This window comes from Ascaphus truei, chromosome 20, assembly GCF_040206685.1.
Source record: "Ascaphus truei isolate aAscTru1 chromosome 20, aAscTru1.hap1, whole genome shotgun sequence".
NCBI classification, from domain to species: domain Eukaryota; kingdom Metazoa; phylum Chordata; class Amphibia; order Anura; family Ascaphidae; genus Ascaphus; species Ascaphus truei.
In genome coordinates this window covers 22,768,834-22,789,447 of record NC_134502.1, presented here as the reverse complement: position 1 = coordinate 22,789,447, position 20,614 = coordinate 22,768,834, and the positions used below count along the sequence as shown (strand labels likewise).

Here is a 20,614-nt window from a genome sequence, read left to right as displayed (position 1 = left end):
AGTAATTAGAGAGGTGTTATATGGAGCAATAGGAGTAATTAGAGAGGTGTTATATGGAGCAATAGGAGTAATTAGAGAGGTGTTATATGGAGCAATAGGAGTAATTAGAGAGGTGTTATATGGAGCAATAGGAGTAATTAGAGAGGTGTTATATGGAGCAATAGGAGTAATTAGGGAGGTGTTATATGGAGCAATAGGAGTAATTAGAGAGGTGTTATATGGAGCAATAGGAGTAATTAGAGAGGTGTTATATGGAGCAATAGGAGTAATTAGAGAGGTGTTATATGGAGCAATAGGAGTAATTAGAGAGGTGTTATATGGAGCAATAGGAGTAATTAGAGAGGTGTTATATGGAGCAATAGGAGTAATTAGAGAGGTGTTATATGGAGCAATAGGAGTAATTAGGGAGGTGTTATATGGAGCAATAGGAGTAATTAGAGAGGTGTTATATGGAGCAATAGGAGTAATTAGAGAGGTGTTATATGGAGCAATAGGAGTAATTAGAGAGGTGTTATATGGAGCAATAGGAGTAATTAGAGAGGTGTTATATGGAGCAATAGGAGTAATTAGAGAGGTGTTATATGGAGCAATAGGAGTAATTAGGGAGGTGTTATATGGAGCAATAGGAGTAATTAGAGAGGTGTTATATGGAGCAATAGGAGTAATTAGGAAGGTGTTATATGGAGCAATAGGAGTAATTAGAGAGGTGTTATATGGAGCAATCGGAGTAATTAGAGAGGTGTTATATGCAGCAATAGGAGTAATTAGAGAGGTGTTATATGGAGCAATAGGAGTAATTAGGGAGGTGTTATATGGAGCAATAGGAGTAATTAGGGAGGTGTTTATAAGATCATAATGGAACAACGTAAAGTCTGCGTCCCCACCCGGTGCTTTTCCTGCCTTCGGGCGGCACCAGGGTATATTGTCACAGTTGCCGGAACGTTTTCTGTCGCCGTATTACCCAGAGACCAATGAGGAAGGAAGCGAAATAAGGATGTGAGTGCAGCTCTAGATAAAGGAACTCGCCAGAGGGGAGAGTGGAGTAGGAGTCGGGGGGGGGGGGGGTTCCTAAATAAGACAGGGAAGTGGAAATGGAAGTGGGGTACAATTAGCCTGTGGGGAAAAAAAACATATATATATATTTTTGTTTTTCAAAGATATTTTATTTACAGAAAACTTTGGAAAAACAATGTTAGTGCCGACACAAAACATAACAAAACCCCATAACAAGAACACAAAGACACATTATTGACACAATTAAGATACATTCACACGTTCTCTCACAACCCTCACTCGTATCCCCGACGTCTCATCCAACCATCACCATTCATGCTTCTCTCACACCCTAACCAAACCCCCAGCATGCTCTTATTCGGCAGTCTCGGCTGCGGAGGTGTAGCACCGGCACGTCGCTACACCCCGACGCGCTCCATATTAAGGATCCGGACCGGCGCGGTAGTGCGTTCAAATACTATTTTATTTAAATACAGTAAAAAAAATACGCGCGTCATTTATAGTTGGCTGACGTTAGTCACCCTTTCTATAATGGCGTCGCGCGCGGCAGTGTGCGAGGAACCGGCCGACAGGGGGGGGAAGATGAAAAAAAGAATTTGCGCCGCTACCGCTGCTGAAAATGTAAGTATATGCGTGTGTGTGTATATACAACGTTACTAAAAAAATTATTACAGGATTTATTTATTTGAAAACACGCACAGTCGCGCACAGTATACTCATAAAACGTGTGCGGCATGGAGAGAGGGGAGAGAGAGGGGAGAGAGGGAGGGGGGAGAGAGAGGGGGGAGAGAGAGGGGGGAGAGAGAGGGGGGAGAGAGAGGGGGGAGAGAGAGGGGGGAGAGAGAGGGGGGAGAGAGAGGGGGGAGAGAGAGGGGGGAGAGAGAGGGGGGAGAGAGAGGGGGGAGAGAGAGGGGGGAGAGAGAGGGGGGAGAGAGAGGGGGGAGAGAGAGGGGGGAGAGAGAGGGGGGAGAGAAAGGGGGGAGAGAGAGGGGGGAGAGAGAGGGGAGAGAGAGAGAGAGAGGGGAGAGAGGAGAGAGAGAGGAGGGAGAGAGGAGAGGAGAGAGAGGAGAGAGAGGGGAGAGAGAGAAGAGAGAAGAGAGAGGGGAGAGAGAGGGGAGAGAGAGGGGAGAGAGAGGGGAGAGGGGAGAGGGGAGAGAGAGAGAGAGAGAGAGGAGAGATACAATTTACTTTCAAACAGAATGACGTGTATTTTGTATTTATATAGCGGTAGTATACACGATTAGTGTAATATTCTGTATAGTACTGTGTGAGAATAACCTGTTGTTACCTATATAAATGGACAAGAAGTAGGTGACACTGTGAGTGCTCACTGGCAGGTCATTACCCAGAATCCTTTGCTGCAGCGGAAGCACGGCATGCTGGGGGATAGTGGGGAAGGACGGGGTTGCAGACGTGTGACTGTGCTCATCACATGGGGGGGGGGGGGGGATTTTTATTTACTAAGAGACAAATACAATTTTAAATGTCAAGATGTCGTCTTCGTTATATACAGCGATCTGTCTATTGACACACAGTACTAAAAAATTAAGGAAGTGCTTTGATCCCGTTAAGGAGAGCCCTGAGAAAACAAGGTATCCCACACGGATCGGGGGGTTCCCTTTCACCCTACAGAGGCCTCTTTCTTCACCCAGAGCAGGGGCTGCTCAACTCCAGTCTGCAAGCCCCCTGCCCGGTCAGGTTTTCAGGATATCCCTGCTTCAGCACAGGGAGCTCAAAGACTGAGCCTCTGATTGAGCCACCTGCGCTGAAGCTGGGACTAATCGAGCCACCTGCGCTGAAGCAGGGACTGATCGAGCCACCTGCGCTGAAGCAGGGACTGATCGAGCCACCTGCACTGAAGCAGGGACTGATCGAGCCACCTGCACTGAAGCAGGGACTGATCGAGTCACCTGCGCTGAAGCAGAGATATGCTGAAAAACTGAGCTGTTGGGGGGGGGGGGGAGGGGAGGCCTCAGGACTGGAGTTGAGCCCCACTGACCTGGGGGGGTGCTATTACCCAGTTCTGTTCGGACCAGATTACTTTGAGTGTTTTGCATTTTTGGACATAACACTCGACGACTTTTTGTCCGACCCTCTCACGCTTTTTCTGACCGGCCGATCATCCAAGCTGCTCCCCCCCCCCCCTTAATTTCTTTTAATACAGGATTGAAGCAGGGAGTTTCTGGCCTTGAACCCCATTCATCCCATCTCATGCTTCCCGAGATACTTACCGGCACCGCCTTCAGAGGCATCTCCGGCACGTTTTCAGCTTCCTCGTCACATGGGGTATTAAGAATATTTCCAGTATCAATCATCCCCCGGATGAAGTATCTTTTACGATATGAAAGGCGTTGGATAGGAAATAGATGTGAAACGCGTTGGATAGGAAATAGAGGCGAAACGCGTTGGATAGGAAATAGATGCGAAACGCGTTGGATAGGAAATAGATGGCGTTTTATTCTTTTTTTAATTCATGTTCATATGTTGCTAGCATGGTCAGCGCTTATGCGCTGAGGCGCGCTCTCACTTACCAGTGAGCCCCGGCAGCCGCAATGAGAGCGCAAGTTTTAGGAAATTCTTTAATTCGCGCGCTCACGGGAGCGCAGGGCTGGTCACGTGAGCGGTTCGCCCAATGAGGGTGAACCAGCTCCGTGACGTCACTGGCCCGCCCCCCCCCCCCCCCCCCCGACGGCGCGCTAACCACCATACCAGGAGCCGGTGCTTTCCCTGACCCCGGTACAAGCCTAGTGCGGATAACCGGGAGCGGGTGCACTCCCTATCCGGTAACGAGTGGACCCAGACGTGGAGTGGATCAGCTCATCGTCGGCAGCTGCTGGGATGCAAGCTGCCTGCACGGACGAGCAGAGAGCGGGTGCTATCAGCATCGCCTTAACCACAGGACTGCTACTTAGGCTGCCTTTTTCAACGGCTACACTTACAACGCACACGGAGCCTCAGGTAACTCTGCATCGTTCTGCGTTTATTCTTGTTTAAGTGTTTTTTCCGCAGCACTAATTTGTGCTTTCTTACCCTACATTTAATATAAAAAATTTCTATATATCGGAACATGTTTTTTTTTTTTTGCGCTGGTCTTCATCCTTCATATTCCTCGTCACATGGGGGGCCACAGGAAGCAGAACCTGATGATGTCACAGCTTCCGATTGGCCGGCAAGTCCCCGGGGAGCTCAGAAAAGCAGACGTACAGTGAACCCTGGAGAGTACTACCAGCTCCCCTTACGGGAGTTAAGTATCTCCAGCAGCAGGGGGTCCCCTGAGCTGAAATTAATGGGGGTTCAGCCCCAGAGACCCCTGCATTAAGACGGAGAGATATACAGATATAGTATTTGCCTCTTTGAAAAAAAGTGTTTAATTATTAATGCGTGTAATAAATTAAATTATTTCCGGTTATAGTTGGTATTTCCAGAGTGGTTGCATGTGGGGGGGGGGGCAGGGGCAGCGTTGTAATCTCGGCCGCTTTGGCACCACATCGGGTGACTTTGGTTTAAACGCGAACGCCGCTGAATACCCACAAAAGGGATTTCCATAGATTACTCGAAAAAAAATCTAATAATTTTTTTTTCTACCAGTAAATTTATTTTTATTTACACAAAAAAAAAAAAAAAAAAAAAGCCGCAGGGCGGGCGCGTGAAAAGATTTGGGGGCGAGACGCCGGCCCCTCTTTAAGGGAAGTCGCTGTACGGCAGGCGGTAGGGGTATAAGGAGGCGTAGCGCGAGTCGTGCCAGAGTAACTTCTCTTCCAGGAAATCCACGGCCGCCACGGTTAAGACCACCGTTTGGTGTTTGAGCATGCTGTATACGTTCAGACCTGAGGCACAGAGAGGGGACAGTATATAAAAATCCTGCAACACACACTGTATAGTATACATACGTTCAGACCTGAGGCACAGAGAGGGGACCGTATATCAAATCCTGCAACACACACTATATAGTATGCATACGTTCAGACCTGAGGCACAGAGAGGGGACCGTATATCAAATCCTGCAACACACACTATATAGTATGCATACGTTCAGACCTGAGGCACAGAGAGGGGACAGTATATAAAAATCCTGCAACACACACTATATAGTATGCATACGTTCAGACCTGAGGCACAGAGAGGGGACCGTATATAAAAATCCTGCAACACACACTATATAGTATGCATACGTTCAGACCTGAGGCACAGAGAGGGGACAGTATATAAAATCCTGCAACACACACTGTATAGTATGCATACGTTCAGACCTGAGGCACAGAGAGGGGACAGTATATAAAAATCCTGCAACACACACTATATAGTATGCATACGATCGGACCTGAGGCACAGAGAGGGGACCGTATATCAAATCCTGCAACACACACTATATAGTATGCATACGTTCAGACCTGAGGCACAGAGAGGGGACCGTATATAAAAATCCTGCAACACACACTGTATAGTATGCATACGTTCAGACCTGAGGCACAGAGAGGGGACCGTATATCAAATCCTGCAACACACACTATATAGTATGCATACGTTCAGACCTGAGGCACAGAGAGGGGACCGTATATAAAAATCCTGCAACACACACTATATAGTATGCATACGTTCAGACCTGAGGCACGGAGAGGGGACCGTATATAAAAATCCTGCAACACACACTATATAGTATGCATACGTTCAGACCTGAGGCACAGAGAGGGGACAGTATATAAAAATCCTGCAACACACACTATATAGTATGCATATGTTCAGACCTGAGGCACAGAGAGGGGACAGTATATAAAAATCCTGCAACACACACTATATAGTATGCATACGTTCAGACCTGAGGCACAGAGGGGACAGTATATAAAAATCCTGCAACACACACTATATAGTATGCATACGTTCAGACCTGAGGCACAGAGAGGGGGCAGTATATAAAAATCCTGCAACACACACTATATAGTATGCATACGTTCAGACCTGAGGGACAGAGAGGGAACAGTATATCAAATCCTGAAACACACACACACACACACTATATAGTATGTATATGTTCGGACCGGAGGCACAGAAGAGACGGTGTATATAAAATTGTGTGTGTGGATACACACACACACACACACACACACACACACGTTAAAGGCACAGAGAATGGAGAGTGTATATAGAATGTATATAATCATACGTTTAAAAAAAATAATCACACAGAGAGAAAGGAATTTGCTATATATTATTCATATAAATACATATTTTATACACAACTTCCATGTAATAAAACACTTCTGATGCAACTCTTACCTACGGCAGGAATGAGATTTATCGTCTTTAAATGGACTGTAGCAATCATGATGTCTTCTGGCAGGTTCTCATCGCTGGCAAAAAACAAACAAAAAAAACACCACTTTATTAAAAAGTGTGTAGTAATATCACTCCCCCCGCTATAAAACTCCTATTGCCCCATATAACCCCTCCCTATAACTCCTCCTATTACCCCATATAACTCCTCCCTATAACTCCTCCTATTGCCCCATATAACCGCTCCCTATAACTCCTCCTATTGCCCCATATAACCCCTCCCTATAACTCCTATTACCCCATATAATTCCTCCCAATAACTCCTCCTATTACCATATATAACCCCTCCCTATAACTCCTCCTATTACCCAATATAACCCCTCCCTATAACTCCTCCTATTACCCCATATAACCCCTCCCTATAACTCCTCCTATTGCCCCATATAACCGCTCCCTATAACTCCTCCTATTACCGCATATAACCCCTCCCTATAACTCCTCCTATTGCCCCATATAACCGCTCCCTATAACTCCTCCTATTACATTACTCCATATAACCTCTCCCTATAACTCCTCCTATTGCCCCATATAACCTCTCCCTATAACTCCTTCTATTGCCCCATATAACCCCTCCCTATAACTCCTCCTCTTGTCCCATATAACCCCCTATAACTCCTCCTATTGCCCCATATAACCCCTCCCTATAACTCTTCCCCCATATAACCGCTTCCTATAACTCCTATTGCCCCATATAACCCCCTATAACTCCTTCCATTGCTCCATACAACTACCCTCTCTCTCTCTCTAATTGTTCATTAATTTACTTACACGTCGACAATTAGGACAGACTCCCCCCAATGTCGATATTTAAGGAGGTCCGTGAGGAACTGAGGATCCTGTGTGGGAATGTCCAGGGAATCAATGATATGGAGATCCTCCTATTAATAAATAAATACGTATAAACAGGATTACGGTGACATATTTCTGTCACGTTTCCCTGCCCAATACCGACATCCTATATGCAATTCTGCGGCTACACTGGGATAACCCCTCCTAGCCCTGACAAACATTTTATCAACAACCTTTCTCTTCCTTATACAGATCAACTGCTCGGGTTTCACCTCATAAAAAACGTGCTGAAAAACATCCTATAAATATCAGCCCATTTCTGAGCACCGGAATTTGTTCCCAATAATAAAATAATCCATTGACTTGTACACAATTGTAGTGTAAAGGTTGGGCCTTTGTTTTAGGGAAGCTCTGCGGCTTCCCAGAATCCCTTGCTTTGCCTCACCCCGGCTGTTTCTTGGCATTTCTCCCTTCCAACCGAGGGCGGTGACATCATCAGACTGGCGTTAAAGCTTCAGCCGAGTTTAAAATCGGCCATGTTGTTCTGTACCCACTAGTTTAGGAGGTGGATTTCGAAGGTGTATGTATGTATGTATGTATGTATGTATGTATGTATGTATGTATGTATGTATGTATACATACACACACACACACACAGTTTTGAAGCAAAAGGTGGCACTGTGTGCTCATTTGCATGTAATTTCCCAGAATCCCTTGCTGCAGTGGAAGTGCTGTATGCTGGGTGATAATGGTGAAAGGCGGGGGTGCAGACCTGTCTAAGACATGCAAATGAGCACACAGTAATATTTCCATTTGCTATATGTTTGCTGTGGAGGGTTTTTAATCACTTTTTTTTACCCCACCATAACTTAACTAGAGAGAGATATCCATCTTATACTATATTAGTGAAAGCACTGTATGTTTGCCTGCCTGCCTGCCTGCCTGCATGCATGCATGCCTGCCTGCTGGATGTCCGGTGTCCCTAGCGGCAATCTCATTGGTCCCTTGGCCCGCCCGCCCCCGCACACCTCTCATTGGCCTCACACACTCACACCACCCCCTTGGCCCGCCCCCCACACCTCTCATTGGCCTGAGGCGGAGTGACGGGCCAAAGGTCCAAAAAAATAACTAACACACACACACACACACACACACACACACACACACACACACACACACACACACACACACACACCTCTCTCCCCTCTCCAAATCACCTTTTCCCCCTCCCCAGCGGCATCACCTCTTCCCCCTCCCCAGCGGCATCACCTCTTCCCCCTCCCCAGCGGCATCACCTCTTCCCCCTCCCCAGCGGCATCACCTCTTCCCCCTCCCCAGCGGCATCACCTCTTCCCCCTCCCCAGCGGCATCACCTCTTCCCCCTCCCCAGCGGCATCACCTCTTCCCCCTCCCCAGCGGCATCACCTCTTCCCCCTCCCCAGCGGCATCACCTCTTCCCCCTCCCCAGCGGCATCACCTCTTCCCCCTCCCCAGCGGCATCACCTCTTCCCCCTCCCCAGCGGCATCACCTCTTCCCCCTCCCCAGCGGCATCACCTCTTCCCCCTCCCCAGCGGCATCACCTCTTCCCCCTCCCCAGCGGCATCACCTCTTCCCCCTCCCCAGCGGCATCACCTCTTCCCCCTCCCCAGCGGCATCACCTCTTCCCCCTCCCCAGCGGCATCACCTCTTCCCCCTCCCCAGCGGCATCACCTCTTCCCCCTCCCCAGCGGCATCACCTCTTCCCCCTCCCCAGCGGCATCACCTCTTCCCCCTCCCCAGCGGCATCACCTCTTCCCCCTCCCCAGCGGCATCACCTCTCCCCGCTCCAAATCACCTCTCCCCCCTCCCCGCTCCAAATCACCTCGCTTCCCGCAGCTGCCACGCGGCGCGTAAGATGGCGGACCCCCTTCCTCCCTCGCGGCGCCGAGTCAGACGGTGGCGGCGCCCGGAAGTACAGGTAGGTGTCGCTCCCCACCTCCGGCGCCAAACGGAACTAAAGAAAGGGCGCATCAACTGAGGTGTGTGTGTGTGTGTGTGTGTGTGTGTCACTGTCCACTGCCCCCCCCCTCCTGTCCACTGCCCCCCCCCTCCTGTCCACTGCCCCCCCCTCCTGTCCACTGCGTCCCCCCTCCTGTCCCCCCTCCTGTTTGACGCCCCCCCCTCCCTTTGACGCCCCCCCCCTCCCTTTGACGCCCCCCCCCCTCCCTTTGACGCCCCCCCCCCTCCCTTTGACGCCCCCCCCCTCCCTTTGACGCCCCCCCCCCTCCCTTTGACGCCCCCCCCCTCCCTTTGACGCCCCCCCCCCTCCCTTTGACGCCCCCCCTGCCTTTGACGCCCCGCGCGCACACACTGACTGACTGCCGCACGCACGCACGCACACACTGACTGACGCGCACACAAAGCCTGACTGACGCACGCACACACTGACTGAGGCACACACTGACTGTGTGTGCGTCAGTCAGTCTGTGTGTGTTTGTGTTTCTGCCTCAGACTCACTGACGCGCGAGCAAACACACAGTGACTGACGCACACACGCTACATGAAGCTGTAAAGGAGGGAGGGAGGGGGGGGACTGGATTGATGTGAATGGGGGACAAACAGAGAGAGGGGGGAGGAGAGAGAGGAACGGGAACATTACATCCCGGGCAACGCCGGGTCTCTCAGCTAGTCTATCTATATAGATGGATCTCTCACACTCCACCCCCCACTACAAAACCTGCCTATATATACACACACTCACATAAACACACACTCACATAAACACACACACACACACACACCACTTATATACACAAAAACACACATCACCTATATGTATACGCACGCACAGTTCGCAGGGGCGTTTACATATATATGACACAGTGTACAGTGGAGTGTGCATATATATTACACACACACACACACGCGCACACGCGCACACACACACACACACACACACGCACACACACGCACACACACGCGGTACCTGTGCCAGCTTCATGCTCAGTGCGATCTTCAGTCCCAGAACACGCATCTTCATGGGCAGCATGTAGTAATAGCTCGTGGGGCCCCGAGGACCGTGAGCGATACCCCCTGAAGAAGACGCACGAGAGGAGAGAGAGGTTGGCGCCCTGCCCAGCCCTCACACATACGGATATACCTGGGGCCGGAGCCACCAGTCCGGGCCGGAGCCACCAGTCCAGGCCACCGCCACCGCCGGAAAGGCCTCAGAAAGAAGGCTCGGTTCTAGGTTTGGCGTAAAAGGCGGGGAGAGAAGGTCCCCGGTGTAAACAGACGTGCTTCGATGCGGAGTCCCTTACACTGCACGTGGAGAGAGACCTGCAAAGACACCTGGGAACCAAGCTCATTTAAATATGCAAATGAGCTCATTCCCCAGGGATCTCCGCGGCGTTTACACGGTCTCTCTCCACGCGGCGTGTAAAAAAAATCACAATATGTGGGAGGTGCAGATGCAGCCGTTTGTCAGCGGGGACAACGCGCAAAACGTGAGCAGCAGCCGCTGGCAACGCATCAGCCATGCGCAAAGGGTGGGGCCAACGTGAAAACGGGGCGGGGCTAAGGTGCCATAGTGCCTGTATACAAGCCGTGGCCCGACCCCTGCCTGGGACTCGCCTCCTCGCCACAGGGGTGACCGAATGCTCCCCTGACGAGATCGCCCGCTCCCCTTCTGCCTCCAGGGCTTCTTGCCTCCTCCTCGCACCTCGGCCCGCGTCTTCACCTTAGCATAGCTCTGCAGAGGGAGAGGGAGGCACTTCACTTTATACCGTGTACCTCAGTGTATTAGAGTGTAAGCTCTGCAGGGCAGGATTCCCTTCTCCCAATGGTTCCTCCTCTCCCTGTATTGTATCGGTGTCCCTCTGTATATTAGAGTGTAAGCTCTGCGGGGCAGGATTCCCTTCTCCCAATGGTTCCTCCTCTCCCTGTATTGCATCTGTGTCCCTCTGTATATTAGAGTGTAAGCTCTGCGGGGCAGGATTCCCTCCTCCCAATGGTTCCTCCTCTCCCTGTATTGTATCTGTGTCCCTCTGTATATTAGAGTGTAAGCTCTGCGGGGCAGGATTCCCTTCTCCCAATGGTTCCTCCTCTCCCTGTATTGTATCTGTGTCCCTCTGTATATTACAGTGTAAGCTCTGCGGGGCAGGATTCCCTTCTCCCAATGGTTCCTCCTCTCCCTGTATTGTATCTGTGTCCCTCTGTATATTAGAGTGTAAGCTCTGCGGGGCAGGATTCTCTTCTCCCAATGGTTCCTCCTCTCCCTGTATTGTATCTGTGTCCCTCTGTATATTAGAGTGTAAGCTCTGCAGGGCAGGATTCCCTTCTCCCAATATTGTATCCCCATATAGAGTACGTAATATTCTATGCAATTCCCACAAATAAATATTCATCAATAAAAGTAACGTGTTTGTGTGTGTGTGTGTGTGTGTGTGTGTGTACACATACACAATTTATTTATACAAGTGTGTGTGTATGTGTATGTAACAATAGCCCACTATCAAAGAAGATATATACTGTATCAAAATAATGTATGTATTACCCACTATATGGAAACAATACATGCAGAATAAGAACTAATACTTGCAATCCTTTTGAAGTTTTTCTGCCATGTTACGACCTGATGTAATATATCAATCCTGTAAAACAGAACAGGCAGTTACTAAACCTGTCCTGTATAACACAGCGGTTATACCAAGACATCGCTCGCTTAGTACAGAAAGATCCAGAGAGATCATGTCACAGACACACAGTGACACACAATGACACACAGTGACACACAGTGACACACAGTGACACACAGTGACACACAGTGACACAGTTGATGAGGTTGAAAAAAGACGTACGTCCATCAAGTCCAACCTATGCTAAATTTAGACAACAGATACTTTATCCTATATCTATACTTCCTTATTGACCCAGAGGAAGGCAAACAGAAACCCCCAGTGTCATATCATCCAATGATATCTGATAAGGGGGAAAATAAATTCCTTCCTGACTCCCAATATTGGCAATCGGATTAATCTCTGGATCAACATCCTTCCCATGTATACTTATTTGCTATATCCCTATATACCTTTCCTATCGTAAAAGATGTCCAACCTTTTTTTGAACAATTCTATTGTATCTGCCATCACAACCTCCATGGGTAATGAATTCCACACTGTAACTGCCCTTACTGTAAAGAACCCTTTCCTTTGTTGCTGGTGAAATCTCCTTTCCTCCATGTCAAGAAATAAGTCAATATGAAGAATTCAATACCCAAGGCTCATTAAAAAAAAAAGTAATTATTCCAATTTTTGCAAGAATAATGTCATTAATATTCATTACATATCTACCAAATATGTAATCATGAAGCAATATCTAAGAATAATACAATTATGAATAATAAAACATCTAAAAGTAATGTAATTAAATTATTTTATAAAAATAATGCAGTTAACATAGATATTTAATATAAGAAATATGTCATTATTACAAAGTGAAAAAAGGTACATTTGAAAAATGAAGTATTTCAAAATAAAGGAATTTGTGAAAAGATTTGGAACGTATGAATCAAAAATGAACTCAGAAAAATTAAATATAATTATTACTAATTTGTGTAATAATGTAATTCATATCAATTTAATATCTAATTATAAAGAATTAAATAGGTATAATGTAATGATTTAAAAAAAGGTAAATTTGAAAAATGAAGTATTTAAAAATAAAAGCAATTCGTGAAAATATTTGGAACGTATGAATCAAAAATGAACTCAGAAAAATTATTATTAAAATTATTTGTTTAATGTAATTCATATCAATTTCATATCTAATATATAATTATGAAGAATTAAATATCTAAGAATAATGTAATGATTAAAATGGTTAAAAAAAAAAGGTAAATTTGAAAAATGAAGCATTTAAAAATAACAGCAATTCGGGAAAATATTTGCAATCGAAACTTATTCGTGAATATTGAAATCTCAAAAAATAGCCTTGAGGAAAAATGAAATATCTAAGAATCGTGTAACTAATATAAGTGACATTTTAACAGAATGTAAACATTAAAAAGAAATATCTAAAAACAAAATGTAGCGATCGCTTTTTTTTTTTTTTAAATGGCCATTAACAGCACAAAATTAAGTTTGTTCTCCGATGTAGTTTGGCTTTCCTAGGAAGGTTTAATCCTCCTTGAAGGGAGACAGGTCACTTATTTGTGTTCAGATGGATGTTCCGTCTCCAGCTCTGTGTTTTTCTCCTGTTGTTTCTCAACTACCTTAACCCTAGTTTATCTCCTTTGGTACTATGTCAAGTGTACAATCGAAGCCTGCTGCCATCAGCAACGACCCTTCCCAGACCCCGGGGGGGGGGGGGGCTCTAGTATGTTCCTCGATCCCTAGCATGTCGGAAAGTCCTGCCCTCCGTCTTCCTTGTCCTGCTTCTTCAAAGCTTGCAGCCACACAGATAAGGGGTCGTCCCCCAACCGCTCTCCCTGTCCCGGTATCGTTTTTTCCCTGTCTCCCAATTTATACATCCCCCAAACGTCTCTCTTTATTTCTGTTTGTGAATAAAGTTGAACAACACACAGAACCCCAGCAAGCTCTTTTTGGGGAACCAACAAGAGCTTGCTGGGGTTCTGTGTGTTGTTTAACTTATTCTCAGCTGTTGGGAGGTTAGTGGCTCCTCCTTCCCAGGGTTTAAGCTCGCCCCTCCCCCCTTCCCAAGTCAGCAGGTCCTTTCATTCTGCTGGATATAGATCCAATGTTGGTCTTTCTCCCTCCTAATAGAGGTAAATGAGAATTGTAATCCTAATAGAGGTATATTAGTATGTTATCTGGTAGTGTTAGGACCTGCGAACCGGGTCATGCCTTGACGTGGCTCACAGGCTTACAACGCTTTGGCCAAAGGGTTAAACTAAATGACCCTTTTTCAAGAGAATATATAAGTATTTTAGAAACTTAAAACAGATAAGAAATGCACTTACATGGCGTGCATAGTATAAACGCGGGTAACACAACCAGTGTATAAAATGGCTCGGCGTCACGATAATCTCACCGCCACCGCTCCCTCGTGTGTTGTTGGAACCGGTGCTGGGTCCCCAGCTGCGTCGGTCGTTCTCCTAGGATCCCCGGCGTCTCCTCTGTGCCTCTCCGGTAGGCCTTGCTGGTATCCGGCGTCTCCCCGGGTCCCGAGACGTCACTTCCGGAAAAAGGCCACGTCGCATCCGGGTTGCGGGCTTGTGGCTGGATGACGCATCTCGCTGCTGCGCGTTTCGCTTCTACAAGCTGGTGACGCCGAGCATTTTTTTACACGCGTTTATACTATGCACACTTATCTGTTTTCAGTTATAAAAACACTTTCATTCGATCTGCGCAATGGTCCCTGTTCTCTCTTTTTACTGGAGGTAGCAACGTCCTGATACTCCAGAGAAAAGACTGCCACGTTCGGGATATGCCCTAAATATGCCACTACACTGCAAGTAGGAATTACACAGGAGCCAAGATACCAATATCGGGTCACTTATTAGAAAACATCTGACTTTGATGTGTTTTTCCATTCTTTTGCATTTCTTCCATGCTGCCCCTGGATTCTTGAAGATATACCCACCCACATACATATATTAAATCCCACACAAATAAACTAGATATAAAGCTGACCTGGGGGGGACGGTGAACACATCGGGGTGCAGATGTACGAGTCCCAGCTGCTGATCATCAGGGTTTTTCAGGGACTCCAGCCAGACGGGTTTTGGGGACAGGTGAGCGGGGACAGAGACCTTGCATGTCCGCAGGATGGGCTGAGACAGGTCTACGGGGGGACGTTGGGCTGGGGAAGAGGAAGGAGAGAAGGAGTGATTAAAAGGGCCTTACCACAGTGTGAGTGGGATATTAAAGGGTCGGTCCCACCTAGGGGCAAAGTGACCTAATGACAAGGGCGTGTTTAATGGGTTAAAGGGTCAGCCCCACGTCGGAGCAAAGTGACCTAATGACAGGGACATGTGTAATGGGTTAAAGGGTCAGTCCCACGTAGGAACATGCCTTTCAAAGGCAGAAATACAAGGCGATTGGCCTTTCATAGCACGGTGAATGTGACGAGCAATGATCACATTGGTGGACTAAGATTGTAGCGACACGAGGGATACCGCACAGCATCAGCCGGTAGAATGTAGCTTTATTGTCCGCTGGCGTTACGGATAAAGATACCATGGGTAAACAAGCACACATACACGGAAATCAGGGAGAAGGAGCGGCTCAGTGAGTAATGACACTGACTGGCACTAAAGTTTGGAGCAGGGGAGCCTGGTTCAATTCCCGGCGTCGGCTCCTTGTGACCTTGGGCAAGTCACTTTATCTCCCTGTGCCTCAGGCACCAAAAAAATAGATTGTAAGCTCCACGGGGCAGGGACCTGTGCCTGAAAAATGTCTCTAAAGCGCTACGTAAAGCTAGCAGCGCGATACAAGAACAGGGGTCGAAACTCAATCCTCAGGGGCTGGTTTGATGTATATCCCTACGCTGCTAGTTTTATGTAGAGACATTTTGCAGGCGCAGGTCCCTGCCCCGTGGAGCTTACAATCTATGTTTTTGGTGCCTGAGGCACAGGGAGATAAGGTGACTTGCCCAAGGTCGCAAGGAGCCGACACCGGGAAATGAACCAGGCTCCCCTGCTTCAAACTCTCAGTGCCAGTCAGTGTCTTTACTCACTGAGGCACGCCTTCTCTAAATGTCTCCTTTGTTATCAGACTTAGGGCCTCATGCAGAGAGCAGCGCTGGAAATAATTGGAGATGTTAATAAATTGAACTTTTATTGGTGTGATTTTATCTCCATATGCAGAAAGGTCCGAAAACTGCATTTAAAATCATGTCTGATTATGGAGAGTTGCAACCGACGAGATGCGCGCTGGTGAAACATGTTTGAAAAAAAGTGCGTTTTTTTTTTGTATTTTCCCTCTCGCCGGTGCGCTCCAGCTTCCTGCCAACTTTTTTTGGCGGAGGTAATTGTAGAATTTCTCTCCATGTTATTGGCGCGAACAGCCACTAGATGGCGATCGCGCCTTTCTGAATAGGGACATTTTTACAACTGGCGAGATTTAGGTTCTCGCCAGTCACGCGGCGAGTTTCACAAAAAAAAAATGGCGCTTTTTTTTTTTAAACTCGCCAGTACCTGCCTTTCTACAGGCATTTTTCTCCAAAAAATGCCGCTATTCACCTTACCGCTGCTCTCTGCATAGGCCCCTTAACATCAATATGTTCATCTCACAAATAAATTGCTAGCCAATTTGTGAAAGAGGGCTGGAAAGGTGTATTTGTATTCTATCAATGTGAGGCCAATGTTTTGTACCAGCTGCCTACCCCAAAAAGGGAGGAGAGCAGGTTCTATTTGTTTTACTCTGATATAAAGCCTGTTTATGAAAGAGAAATAACAATAGGGTGGGGGGGAACACATGGAACGTTATCAGTATCCTTTGATATTGTTTTTCTGTATCTCTGGAAAATTCAGATTGTTTTTTTAAATGGTGTGTTATCAATGAATACATTTAAAATGTTTTTTTTTTTGTATATATTTTGTTTCAAATACAATAAAAAAAATGTTCCGCATAGGAGCAAAGTGATCTTATGACAGCGGTGTGCTTGAGATGATCTCACATACGTTTGCCGGGGCCGTCTTTTAGGTCGGGAGGCAGGATGAGGTTTGGAGGGAGGATGGTCTCAGAAGAGAAGACGGAGGAGAGGAGCTGTGAGGGAGGAATAAACATGAAAAGTGACACTCGTAACCAGGTCCCCTTGCGCGCGCACACACACACGCTAAGTGGCATTAGGTACTCGCCGTCAGTGATTGATACGCAAAGACTCGTCCTCAATGAACAACACATTACACACAGCCCCGGCAGACAATACACTGCCCCGGACGACATGACTGACGGGCAGCCCCGACGGTCGACGCGCGCGACAGACGGGCAGCCCCGACGAACGACACATGACTGACGGGCAGCCCCGACGGACGACATACAGACAGCCCCGAAGAACGACTGACGCCCAGCCCCAACGCGCGACTGACGCCCGGCCCCAACGCGCGTCTGACGCCCGGCCCCAACGCGCGTCTGACGCCCGGCCCCAACGCGCGACTGACGCCCGGCCCCAACGCGCGACTGACGGCCGGCCCCAACGCGCGACTGACGCCCAGCCCCAACGCGCGACTGACGCCCAGCCCCAACGCGCGACAAGCAGACCAACTAAAAGACACCAATCAATCGCCCACAAAGAAAGACGTCTCCCACCCTCAATACGTGACAGCATCTTCCACTCACACTCTGAGTGAGTGAGGCTCAATCAAGTGCCCAGCACCCCCTCTCTCACCCTCCTCCCGGGGCCCCTCTCCCAGCTCAGCATGAGACCCCTCAGCATCATCCCGTGTCCAGGTCCCGCTCACATCCACACAGAAACCCCACCCCGGGAAGGTCACTGTGTGCAGCCCACGTGGGACGCACTGCTTTTCCGGCGCGCAGCGATGACGCGTGTGAGGCCGCCTTCGTCGCGCCTCCACTTGCCCACTCTCTGACGTCACGTACAACCTTATACCGTTCCTCGTCTCGCCACTGACAGGAGGGCGCAGAGGCGCCGCGGAGAGCGCGCATGCGCAATGCTCAGCCGGAACCCACGCGCCTCCCCTCCTCGCTGTAATGTGCGCGTGCGCAGTAGAGCAGTCCACACGTGTGCGCGAGGCTGCCTGCTTGTGCGCGAGACTGCCGTCTTCTAATGAGTGAGACTGTTTACTAATGAGCGAGACCTAATTAGTGAAACTGCCACACAGTTAGTGAGACCGCCTGTATATTCGGGTGTAAGCTATGGGAGGCAGAGGATTGATTTGTTATATCTTGACACTAACATGTTAAAGCTGCAGACCTAGCAACACCTACATGTGTGCTTTTTGTTTTAATAAATCTGTTCTATGAGAAAATACTTGTAGCATTATTTTTTTAAACTCTGAACGACATTTTTAATGTATTATAATGTAACAAGCATTTTTTGTTTCTATAGCAACCATTCACAAAGTCACATCCCCTTCCTCTTCTGAAACAGGCCCCTGTTTGAGCCCTGCCCTCTCTCTAGCAGTGCACCAATTGTATCTAGTGCCTGCCTGGTCACATGATCTTCCCCACAGCACTTTGCATCTTTGGTCCTCTTCTGCTGCACTGACAGCCATGTATGTATGTATGTATTTATTTATGTAAGTATGTATGTTTTTATTTATATAGCGCCATTAATGTACATAGCGCTTCACAGTATTAATACACGTGACAATCATATATATAACAAATAATATAAATAACAGGTCATGGGAATAAGTGCTTCAGACATAAAAGTGACATTTAGGAAGAGGAGTCCCTGCCCCGAGGAGCTTACAGTCTAATTCATTTAGTGAACCACTGAGACAAATCTTCACCGATCGATCGGAAAACTAGCTAATTACTTATCATTGTGTGGATTGTATTGATGCACATATTAAAGGGGGGACAACATTTAATGGGAAAAAACCGGCAGCTTTAATGGATTAGAATTATATATGTAGCCCCGGTGCCCTCCATGTCCCAGAGACCCCCCTCACGAAGTGCCGAGCGGTCGCGGGTGCCGCCGGAGGCAGCGACGGACCCGCCGGCACAACGCGAGGGTGGGGGCCAGTGCAGGGAGCGTTGGGAGGTTCGGCGGCGTATCTGGGGGCCGCCATTGCGGGTGCGCGCGCATGCAGCGTGATCGCGCATGCGCGGTACAGATTAGGGAGTTGCGGCTGCCATTGGGGGGTTGCGCATGCGCAGTGATAAGCGCGCGAACACTAACCTACCAGGGAAGGCTCTTGGAAGGGACTACAAGTCCCATGAGCCTCAGCTGCGCCCCACGTGACGCCAGAGAGCCAATAGGGCTGAAGTATTGCCCTGCAGGCAAGAAAAGATACATTTCGTGCGCTGAGCAACGGCAGTTGGAGCTGGGAGCAAGAAGGGGAAGGAAGGGTGTAGTGAGCAAGTGGCTCCTACACCAGGTATGGTTCCCCAGGTCCCAGACAGGCTCCAACTCCCCACCAGGTTAGTGGGTAAGTGATAAGGGACGGCCCCAGGTTAGGGACCCTGCCCTTAGGTGCATGTGGTGTGCATCTTGTCAGGTCACGGCTGTGAGGGCTGACAAGAGGGCATCGTGTGTAGATTGCAGTGCGTTGCTGCAGGGGCTGGGAGTGTCAGTGAGTGCCAGGAGAGCTAGGGGAACGGATTAGGCCAGTAAACCCCTAGGCCCCAGGTAGGTCTTCACTCCCCAGCTTGTGGTGCTACAGGGACAGGCCCTAGGTTAGGGACACTGTCATCGTAGCACTAGTGATAGATAGGGACACAGCAGACGCTGCGCTTCCTGAGAAGAGACTTGGGCAAGGCGCAGAATCGTTGTGCTGCCGAGGCCATCCGGGTGGGATCGCCCCGGACGGTAGTTCCTGTATTTATCCATCATCGGATCCTTTGCGAAGCTCCGTTGCAGGCCCGAGCACTGGAGTGCTCGGCAGGTAACCCTTATCAACAAGTGCACCAACGATCCTACTTATATTATTCACACGGGACCAGTGACTGCGCAGTCACACATATCCTCTCCCTTTAAGGGTGTGGACATATTGTGTAGGTAGTTACTGGACACGGGGTGGGATCACCTGGTGAAGGGGGTAGCGTCCTGCGAGACGCATTCGTTAGTGTCTCCTCTAGAGAGGGACACCTGTTGATTTGTTGATTTATGATAAGTGCATGCTATGCAGTAAAGCCAGTTCTGTTTTACCACTGTTTGCTGAGTGATATATATTGTCCTGCGAGGAACCACTCCCCCTCTGGTGGGAGCCATCGCAGGTGGAGGCGCTGCACCGAGTACAGGGTTACTCATAATATACTTGCCCCAGGTTCCCCGTGGCGGAAGCTCAGCCCTCCTGTGAGCCTAACAGGTAAAGCACCACACCAGGTAACAGTAGGTTCTCCGCACTCACACTATGGGCCTCATGCAGAGAGCAGCGCTAGATTAAATTGGAGAGTTCAAATTTTTTTAGCTTTATTGGAGAGTTTTTTTCTCCATATGCAGAAAGGGCATAAAACTGCCTTTCTGCATATGGAGAGTTTCAACCAGCGCTATGAGCGCTGTTGAAACTGTTGGGGAAAAAATCGCGTTTTTTTTTTTTCTTCTCCCTCTGGCCAGCCTCCTGCCAACTTTTTTTGGCGGAGGTAAATAGAGAATTTCTCTCCATGTTATTGCGCGATCAGCCACTAGATGGCGATCGCGCCTTTCTGAATATGGATATTTTTAGAACAGGGGAAATTTAGGTTCTCTCCGGTAGCTCGGCGAGAAACACAAAAAAAAAAAAAATGGCGCTTTTTTAAAACTCGCCAGTACCTGCCGTTCTACAGGCATTTCTCTCAATAAATGCCGCTATTCACATTACCGCTGCTCTCTGCATGAGCCCAAAATCTGCGATTGGGTGGGGGAATACCC

The 20,614-nt window shown here is 48.3% G+C and overlaps 1 protein-coding gene across 2 annotated transcripts; it reads right to left on the bottom strand.

Moving 5' to 3' along the window:
• Positions 1-4,605: 4,605 nt before the first annotated feature.
• MRPL4 (mitochondrial ribosomal protein L4) lies at positions 4,606-17,621 on the bottom strand. 2 transcript variants are annotated; one of them, XM_075577417.1, is made up of 10 exons: positions 17,465-17,621; positions 16,758-16,842; positions 14,767-14,935; positions 11,715-11,766; positions 10,748-10,865; positions 10,101-10,207; positions 8,997-9,128; positions 7,114-7,223; positions 6,289-6,362; positions 4,606-4,841 (listed from the first exon to the last, which is right to left on the bottom strand). In XM_075577417.1, the coding sequence occupies exons 1-10, from the start codon at positions 17,513-17,515 to the stop codon at positions 4,696-4,698; spliced, it is 1,044 nt and encodes a 347-aa protein (XP_075433532.1). In that variant the 5' UTR covers positions 17,516-17,621; the 3' UTR covers positions 4,606-4,695. The 2 variants fall into 2 exon arrangements, with proteins under 2 accessions (XP_075433532.1, XP_075433533.1); XM_075577418.1 differs by lacking the exon at positions 8,997-9,128 and having other exon boundaries at positions 4,610-4,841.
• Positions 17,622-20,614: the final 2,993 nt, after the last annotated feature.